At 34.3% G+C, this 10,198-nt stretch overlaps 1 protein-coding gene across 1 annotated transcript; it reads left to right on the top strand.

Annotated features, from left to right (window-relative positions):
* The first annotated feature begins 8,129 nt into the window (after positions 1–8,129).
* On the top strand, positions 8,130–10,198 carry prok2 (prokineticin 2). The gene is made up of 3 exons (XM_041224284.1): positions 8,130–8,201; positions 9,035–9,160; positions 10,073–10,198. The coding sequence occupies exons 1-3, from the start codon at positions 8,130–8,132 to the stop codon at positions 10,196–10,198; spliced, it is 324 nt and encodes a 107-aa protein (XP_041080218.1).

The following is a 10,198-nucleotide window of genomic DNA, read 5'->3' as shown; positions in this document are numbered from 1 at the left end:
AGCCAGTTACCTAGCATTATTGCTTAATTATAGTAAATGCCAAATACATATTGCAGTATGACCATCTGCTTTAAATATGCTCTATGTAATACTGCTACAAATATCCTTGCCTGGCTTCCATCTGAGTAAGCTTGAAAACAAGTAAGTTAGTAGCTTGACTGATTACATTTAATGGGATATTATATATACACTGTACTGGTGGAATTGCACTAAAACTTTAAACTCATCACACTTAATGAAGGAGAGGTGATTTCATCATTTGAAAATCATTATGGGTGAATTTACAGACCATCTATGAAACTCCTACACAGTGAAGTACTGTTGATGCCTTAAATGTGTGTCTGTATAATTTACATTGCAATTCAACACAGGACATACTTTTCTTAAAACACCATTGACCACAATGTATTTAATATGCATTGACATGCGCTATAAACTGTAAACCCAATGTATTTAATATGTATTGATATGCACTGTAAACTGTAAAGCCAAGAAAAAACATTAGTTATGCTGCTTTTATGCTTTGTTTTATTAGCACCAGTGTGACAGAAATGTTTCAGATAAAGCACTCATGGCTGCTAGAAATCCAACTGCCAATTCAGCAGTTTTAGACCAAATGACAAATAAGTTGACAGAGCGTGTTAAATGTGCTTTTCAGTATTTTTAATATATTAGGCACATTTTAAACTTATTTTAATAGTCCAGCCAATCTATGAAATCTATGCAACATTTCATTATATATGTCAAATGAGAACAGAGACATAATTCCAACTTTAACAAAATGTGAATGTTGGCATTAATGTAGTGAATGCCATGCTTTAAATCAAGTAGCCCCTTTTCAGCTGTAGACCGCAAGGACTAATCAGCTACAAACCACTTTTCCACCCAGTATAAATTATTGAACGTTCTACTTAGTGCTTTCAGCAAGGCAGTTATATAAGCAATCCGAGAATCTCAAGTTTGAAAAATGCCCTTGCAATGATACATTTGTGACTCGTTTATTTTCACTCATATATAAATAAGTTATAGCGAAGCCATTATTTAGAGATATGCTTAATTAAAATACCATGTATAAGTTAAATAGCTGACAGGACATGGGCTGGAGCCTATTAATTTTTTTATTGAAATGCAATTTATGTTTCTTTCTAGAGAAATGAACTGGTGTATGACAAGGCATTCTTCTATCCAATGTATTTAATACATTTTATCAAAGTGTTCATTATATCAAATTCTCTGGACTTTTATGTTGGAGTCTGCTCAGTCAAGCGTTCTTGCCTCATGTAAACTACCACAATGGTATCACAAAGTTCTGGAGCAAAACTCTCCATCTGAATATTAAAAACTAAAACTGAAGACTTGATTATCATTAACAAAACACTTCCCAATAATAAACTCAAAGATATCACCATTAATAACACCCTGTTAAAAATGAAAAACCTCAATACTTATTCCTTTACCCATCTGTGGGGGCAAAATATAAATAAAGATTGGACAGACAATTCATCTTTTAAGTAATTAAGGTCACTAACTTGCCAAGCATTTCTACTGAAACAATAAAGTGGTGCTTGGCAGCTATCTGTTACCATATCTTGTAAGTGAATATCGTTTACAGTATCCTTGCTGTATTCATAGTATTTCAGCAAAAATTGAGTGTATGAGCTTTCTATAAGTGTAGGTATTATTATATACTTTGTTGTAATCAAATATGATTTAATGATACTTTGTGATGATTGGACTCGGTAGTCAAATGTAGCTGCCAATACTGGGGAATGGAAAAAGAGCATTCGACTGATATAATGCAGGAGGTAATTTACAGTCCCTTCACAGACCAGTTTATCAATACATCAACTGGTGTTTAATGAGGGGTGTTATTTCCAGACAACCCAGACCACCCAAAGCATTACATTACATTAGATAACGAAGATGCAAAGATTCAATTCATGTGCTTGACTGAACAGGAATATGCCTGATTTCACTCGGGAGTTCCTCTCCATACAAGGGTATATTTTTAGAAAGCTCTAGCACCAGTTGTTTGGAGTGAATGTGTCAGTGGTCTTAAGGATATCAACTCATCAAAGGACAAAGGTACTGAGTTAATCAGATGTGGTGATGTCAAGTGTAGTATGCCAGCACCCCCCAAAAAGAGACTACTTAGGTCTGGATTCTGCAATGCAATGCTACTCAATTGTTTGAGGCAGAGAAAGCATAACCCACCCAGTCACTGGTAGTTAATATTTGGGTTGCAGGTGCATTTGTAAAATGTGTTGCTTGTTAAAATTGTTTGCCAATTTTTGAAAAAGGAGACGATTTATCTATCCAGGAATACTACAAAGATTCAGATTTTGGGTTAAATGGGCAATAAATGGACCACCCCTTGTTATTCGTCATTCCTAGAAAATTCATAACATATTGGGGTAACATTGCTTTTGTGAGCTGGCTGGTAAAGCAATTAGCATTTCTTTGAAGAACAGACAGATATCTAATCAGGGATAACAATATATTTAGCAAGCAGTATTACCACTGTATAAAAACATGCATCTCTACTATTTACAGAACTGGAATTGCTGGCTCTATTACATAACAAAGTATATTTATTCAATGGTAAACTTTATATAATATGTTACAAAAATAACAAATGACAGTGTTTAACACAAATTCCATCTCAGGGATTTGATGGGAGTCATAATCATAAGATTATCTCAATGAAATTATGCAGCATTATAATAAACTACCCGCCATCTATTCGCTGTATGTTCATTATGATTTGTTTTTGTTTTTGAATAAACCATTTGCAAACAAAGCTTCTCTTAGGGTAAAGAAACATTTAAGCATATCAGTTTCAACAGCACACCCTTTGTTTTTACTAAAATAAGATTTTAAAAGTCCCTTCACACTGATGTTAATCTCTAGCACACGAGCCTGGCTTGTGTAAATGCACTTTGAACAGTTATCCAAAATGCTACGTAATTTAGGCATAGAAAACAGGGGTGTGCAAAATAAATCTAGCTTGGATAACTTCCATGTGCTCAGTTTAAAGTAGATACAATTTGGTTCTTGCATTTGTTTTTCTTCTGAAACAGAAGATGAAAATAGAATTCTGAATTGCCAAATGAGAATTGTAAATTTCCCTAGACCTCATTTTGTCCTCTAAATATATATTGTAATAAATCTTGTGTGAAGTAAATAACTTTTTCTTTGTAGACCAGTGGTCACTTTGGGTGATAAATCAGATCACTAATACATTCTCTGCTCTATGGCTGCCTGTTGGCCTCGAGTGATTGATGATTTTGGCAATGCAATACCGTTTTATAAAAGGAAAAAAGGTACAAATGTTGCATAGATATTTTCCCCAAAGAAATTTCACACATACATGTATTCATCCTAGTCAACTGATGTTGTTGCACTGTTTAAAAGATTGCTTTTGAAGGAATGTTATTTTGAATCCCAAATAAATATAAACCTGTCAGCTGCATTTATTACAACCAAACAGCATTGTAATGTTTATTGTATGTCGACAGGCATTTATATTTGATATAAGTGTTTGTGACGAAGTGCCCGCCCCTGTGTGTATTTTCTGTTATATGTTGCGTGTGGTGTGTTAAATGTTGGTGTATAGTCACTGGTACATGGGATATAAACGGGTCTGTGTAACACGAGTATTTAAAATGTATATTTGTATTTAGGCACGGGATTGTATATCACTTCACATACATTTAAAGTAGTTAATATGTGAGCACGAGGTTGCACATAATTAATTCACATGCTGGGATTCAAGTGAGTAATTAATTAGTCATTGAATCCCAGCACAACAGTATATATAGATGCATGTTTTACTCACTCGCGGTTGGGTGTTCGGTGAGTGGAGAACGGGAGAGAGAGTAGGAGAGTTATAATTTCAATTGCTATTGCGTGCTGGTGGGACCAGCACGATACTTGTTTATTTAACTCACCGTGTTTGTTTGTCGATCTGTTCACCATTTGTAAAGTGTTAGTCCTTTTTGTTTGTCTTTTTATTTTGGCGAATGTGCCGTGTCCTGTGTTTTTCGTGTTAGCTTAAACCTTTTTATTTACAATAAACCGGCACAAGCAAGCGTCTCATCATTTCAATTCATCCATCTTTGTGTTCATTCCTTTTCCTGGTTCTGACGCCGCCCACTTCGGCCGTCTCTGTGACAGTGTTATATAAACAAAAAAAAAATGAGAAATGCGCATACACTGTAAGCCATCTGAAGGTCAACTCTTACATATCCTAAATGTATAAATGAATTGATTTATCCCATTGCACCCTACACTTTTACACTTTTGCCACTGCTGAATATATATTCACCTTCCAATCCAGCTGGTGACCTAAAATGAGGGTCCCTGCTTCAAGCAGAATGCAGTCTGGCTGTTTTTTAAGGCTTTGTGGATGTTGTCATTGACTATTTGCAGAAGGGCTATTTAAAGTCTAAATGTCAAGAGAATAATGTTCTTCAAAATCTACTAGGTCCTTTGCATTGTCCAAGAAGTTATTGGTAACATTTGATTGAAGACTGAACTCCCCAAAACCTAGGGAACTTTCTACCACTTCCTGCCCTACAGATGTGCTGCTATTCATATCACATTTGGGCTCATTGGCTACATGCCTTCACAGGATCATCTGAAACAGGAGGAGCTTTGGAAAGAAATTCAAACCACTTAAAAAGACTCAAAGGTGTCCTGGATTTTTCAATGAAATTTGTACTCTCACCTCTGTGAATTACTGTTCCTTCCTTTCTTTTTTTTTTTTTTAAATAATTTGAATCACTGCTCTGTCCCGTCTTTAACAAAGCGACTTTCACATCAAAGATCACAGTGAACTCAGAACATTAAAATTGCCGATTACAATATTCAAGGAGCGTCAACTCTGGTTTGTTGGAAGACCCTCTTAACCATTAGAGAGACGCAACACCTGTAGTGGATTGTAAGAGCATCCGTTAAATTTGTTTAAGTATGAGAGCACCCACAAGATTCACTTAATTTGTTTTTTTTTGCTCCTTTTTGCCCTTTCTTATTCTTCTGTTCCCTCCCCCACTCACTGGCATTTTCCAATACATGAATTAATTATGAACTCTACTAAAGTTGGGGATCAGCTGATTATTAGTTTTTTTGTTTTGTTTTGTTTTTTTTGTAATTGGTACTAAGCTAGTACTGTACTACGATAGTCAATAGACTTACTACAGATCTGTGGACTAAATTCTCCAATTTGTTGCAAATGATCCGGTGTGTTTAATGACGACATTTGCAGCTATCATTTTACAACAAAAGCGATGAGATATCATTGCACTATTTAATACTGGCACTGCACAAAATGCCACAGAAACACCTTTTCTATTACAGTTTTTAAATATATTTTTAAAAGCTGCAAATAGCAGTGCCATAGTTAAAATGGTACCTATTCCCTGCAAAACAAGAAGGCACACACCTGCCATGGCCTCCACAGCCCAATCCCAGAATCCAACTGAACATTGGTGGGATGAGCTGGAGGATCATAGACCAATGGAATGGCATTCCACCAAATGTATACATGTACTGTAAATAGACAAAACTTTATAAACCCCACAATTTCAAGTTTATTATTAAAAGTTAAGTCATTAAACAGTTTACTCTTCAAATTAATACAACGTTATCTTTTAAAATATGCTACTATAGGGTTATATACTGTACTATAAGTTTTATATTTTAGCTTATAGCTTTTGTGTATTTCTTGCTTGCATACCCCGATTTCCTTTATCTAATTGCTTTGATGTGTGCACATCTCATTGTTAATGCCCATCAAAACTGCCCCTTTGAGTCAGGGACACTGGCATTATTTTAATCTATTCTATCCAAATGTATTCATCACATTAATGTCAAAAGTCATTCAAACAACCTTGATGGGAAGAAAATCCCATTTAAAGGCAACTCTGTAATGCAATTGATTGATTTCGCTACAAAAGAACGATAGATGCAGCATAATGATGCTTTGTGGTGATTGTCAAAATGTTAGCCAAATGCACACAGCTGGGTCTGTTAAAAAAAAAAAAAAGAAAGAAAAAATTATAAAATGTGATATTTCGAAATCTAACATGAAATACTGTTCTACTATTATGGCTTTGGCTAGACTGTTGCGATTATCATTTTTTAGTTCCTCTGATTACATGATGTTAAGTACAATATCTCAATTATGTTCATATAGTTTTTTTTTTGTTTGTTTTTTCTCAATCCTAAAATTCTAAGTGATGAAAAACTTTTAGCCATAGCTGTAGTACCAGATATCACCTTTTGAAATTGAAAATACATGTTCTTCTTTCAAAACTGCACATTGGAGACATAATATTAATAAATCTGCTTGGCAGATACATTTTAAGAAACTATTTTGTTAGCTACAGTTACTTTAAGTTTCCACCAAGCTTTAAACCAAACCAAAAGATACCGTACTCCATAAACCTTTGCAAAAAAACAATGATAAAAAATGAAGGGAAATGTGTATAATAAAAACCAAAACTCTTACAAATATTATAGAGAGTATATGCTGCACAATAAAAACAAATGTAAAAAAAATGTCCTCTTGCCAGTATTGCTATTAAAGGTGTAAAAGTCATGGTTTGAACACTGTTGTTTACTCTGATGGCAGATAGCTTAATATGAATGTGAGTAGACAGACTGCAACTTTGAAATTACAAAATGTCTGGCACAAAAGACAACCTGTAACTACCAATACTGTATCAGCTGGAATGTTGGCATTTAAGTCAACAATGTACTGAACTTATCAATAGGAACTTATCTACATTATGAAACCCCAGCAGGGAAAATCTAGATAGCAGTCTTAACATCCGTGAATCCATGCTGCTATCTGCCAGTAAATACAAAATAAAAAAGGTTATGCAACATCATTGCACAGACGTAATATCCTGTATTACATGCAGAATGCATTAATGAATTGCAAATGGTAATTTTATTGCTGCTGTGAAAAAATATACATAAATACTGGTGACACAGTTTTGGGGAGCTGTCACTATCACAGTATCACCATCAAAGTTGCCATAAACTGGCACAATTGTTGGCAGGTTCTCAGAGAGATCGAGGACTGATTGGGGGTGATATGGACTATGGACAAACGGAATGGATGTGCATACAAATTGACATATAACAGGTATTCTGGATAAAGAATAGATACGGTATAAATATTATATACAATGTAGAAATATGATTATAATGCAACATGGCTGATTGACAGAATGCAGTATACAGTATAGGTATATGATCGCTTGGCATGTAAAGGTTGGCAGGGACACATAAGACCCAAGGAATGCAAGTTGAGGAAATCCCATTCATTTTGTCACATAGCACACTGGGGATGACCCCCTGTACCCTTCTACAGGGATACAAAGTACATGCACAAATGGACAGCAGTTGTGACAGATGATTGAAGTGGTTTCACATAAACAACAACCTTGCACGCTGCATTCTTAAGCATGGTAGGACACCACCGTGTTTATCTTCATAGGTCAAACCTATTCGTTCTCAGAAAACAGTCGTCTCCATAAATGGTACTGTACAGGTAACTCAATGAGTTTGCCCAGATAAAGCTCAGAAGGGCAGTCAAATTATGAATTTATATTAAATCATCAAATTCTTAATTTCATTGGTCCAAAGGAGTATATTGTATATCTACATCTAAAGCTACATAAAAATTATATATATATATATATATATATATATATATATATATATATAATATAATATATATTGACATTTTAACTGTATAGTGGCTCTGACTTTAATCTTGACACACAAGACGTTTTAAGATGAGCAGCTTTCCTGTTGGTGCTACTAATAACAAGCCACTTGCATAGAGAACAAAAAGAAAGCAAGCAAACTACTGCATTCTAAAAAGTGCTTTTACAGTCAACAGAGGCACCTGGTGTGGTGCGTGTTGAAGTTTACCTTGGAAATGTCTTTCTTCAATGCTACTGGTGACTCATTGAGTGGTGAATGGCAGCTCCAGCTTTATAACGGCTGACAATTCCGCATTCTGAGATAGAACTTCGAAGCCATTCTCACTTACACTATCATACCTTCACAACTGCTTTCTACACGGAAAGGGGAGAAAAGAAACGTTTCTAGTCATGAAGACCATCTTCTCACTGCTCATCGGTTTTATTATTGTCAGCGCTGGATTTGCTGCAGTTATTACTGGGGTAAGTGGCTCCAAGTGTTTCTTATTTAAACTTTCTACACCGTTCCCATCGTTTTTGTTTGTTTTGTTTTTTTAAAATCCGTGTTAATTCGTCAGTTTAGAAAGTAGTCAAATTTGATAAGAACGTAAAGTAACGTTTGTTTTGGGTTTTGTAAATCAATTACATAAAACAATCATATGTTAATTTGTTGTTTTATTAACACTAATGTAATTACTGTAAACAAAACAAAAATATGAGTTTCAATTTTCAAAAATGTAGTTTGTTTATTGCAACTGCATCGAAAGTTTACTGTGTATAACACGTGTTTTATTTTGACAAATACAATTAGTTTACAATGATTAAACACATTACTGAAAATAATTAGGAACTTACAGATCAAAGAAAACTTGTGTTTGTATGGTAAACATGTGCTCTTTAGAAGCCTTTACATTCCACGATATTTTATCCCCCCCCACTCATAAAAAGTGTTGTTTTTTTTATTTCAAGCACTACTCAAAAAACAGTACAAATTAAAATGATCATGTTTCAAGAGACCAGGTATATAAAACGCCAGAACCACAGCAAAAGATGAAGTGATGAATAGTCCATGGGATCATTTTGGACAAACTGAAGTAGCTGATACTGAAAGCTAATAATTGCAAATATTATTATTATTATTTTTTTATTTTTTTTTAAATAACAGAACCCAGATGAAGGAGATGCTATCAAAATAATGCCTCTCGTTACATAAACGGCACAAGTACATTTTAAAACACGAGGGACAGTCTGTATAATGTAAACTGTATACATTATTTGTTCAGTGTTGCCTATGTACTGTGTTTGTGAAACTCTAGGCTTGTGACAGGGACCCTCAATGTGGAGGGGGGATGTGCTGTGCAGTGAGTCTGTGGATAAAGAGTCTCCGAATGTGTGCACCCATGGGCACTGAGGGAGACTATTGTCATCCTCTGAGCCACAAAGTTAGTATTCGGTTTTACTGTTTATATTATATATATATATATATATAGATATAGATATATATATATATATATATATATATATATATATATATTATAGATATATATATATATATATCTTATGATATATATAAAATATATATATACAAACAAAGGTTACAAATAATATGTTGATTTTTCCAAGGTTACAATCAGTCGCTGCTTAAGCACTGGGAGAAAACCAAATGTTTGTACTGTATGAGGAACACAATAATTATGTAAGCAGTGCTAACTTATTGAGATCCATTGAAATCTATAACGAGTGTCCCAAATTATCCAATGCATATATAATTGGACCAACATTATAAATTATATATTATATACACAATTAATAAACATGAAATACAAGATCTGTTACTGCAGTCTGACCATACATCATACATACTGGCCTAGGTGTGCTTTTACATTCCTAATCATGCAGACATGCATTATACACAGATTCAATGCAGAGGTCTTTTTTTATTTTACTTTGCAGTAACTGCATGTGAACGATACAAAGTGATTTTTCCACTAAAATCTAAATTGTTTCAATAGTAGAGTAATTATCCTCACAATGACTTTTGAAACAGTTTGTAACCTGCATGAGAATTCATCAAGGCAAAATCCTTGAAAAATCGGAGGCCACAGCAACTAAAGCAACTAAATAGAAAGCCTACATGGTAGAAAATGAATTACCAGGACCATTATCAGACTGCATGTATCTTTTTAAAACACTGTGATTTACTTTTAATTATTAAATATTTGCAAACTGCTGCCTTACCCTGTATCTAGAGCTTAGAGCATGGTTTTGAAGTTCCACTCTATTAAATCTTGTAGAAAATGATTTATGAATGCATATTACATATATTGTTTCATATTCCTTTTTTTGGTTTCTAGGTTCCATACTTTGGCAAAAGGCTGCACCACACGTGTCCCTGTATCCCAAATTTGGCATGCATAAGGACTACAGACGGGAGATACAAATGTTTGCCCCAGTTTAAAAACCAGGATTTTTTTTTTTAG

The sequence above is a fragment of the Polyodon spathula genome, chromosome 23, assembly GCF_017654505.1.
Source record: "Polyodon spathula isolate WHYD16114869_AA chromosome 23, ASM1765450v1, whole genome shotgun sequence".
In the NCBI taxonomy this organism is placed as follows: Eukaryota; Metazoa; Chordata; class Actinopteri; order Acipenseriformes; family Polyodontidae; genus Polyodon; species Polyodon spathula.
The sequence above is the reverse complement of the archived record's forward strand: the minus strand, read 5'-3'. Positions and strand labels throughout refer to the sequence as shown.

Bases quoted from the DNA above. Each gene is read 5' to 3' on its own strand.
- prok2 (XM_041224284.1), top strand. From the start codon at position 8,130: ATGAAGACCATCTTCTCACTGCTCATCGGTTTTATTATTGTCAGCGCT. The intron at 8,202-9,034 runs GTAAGTGGCTCC...GTGAAACTCTAG, and splicing joins TTGCTGCAGTTATTACTGGG to GCTTGTGACAGGGACCCTCA. The intron at 9,161-10,072 runs GTTAGTATTCGG...TTTGGTTTCTAG, and splicing joins GTCATCCTCTGAGCCACAAA to GTTCCATACTTTGGCAAAAG.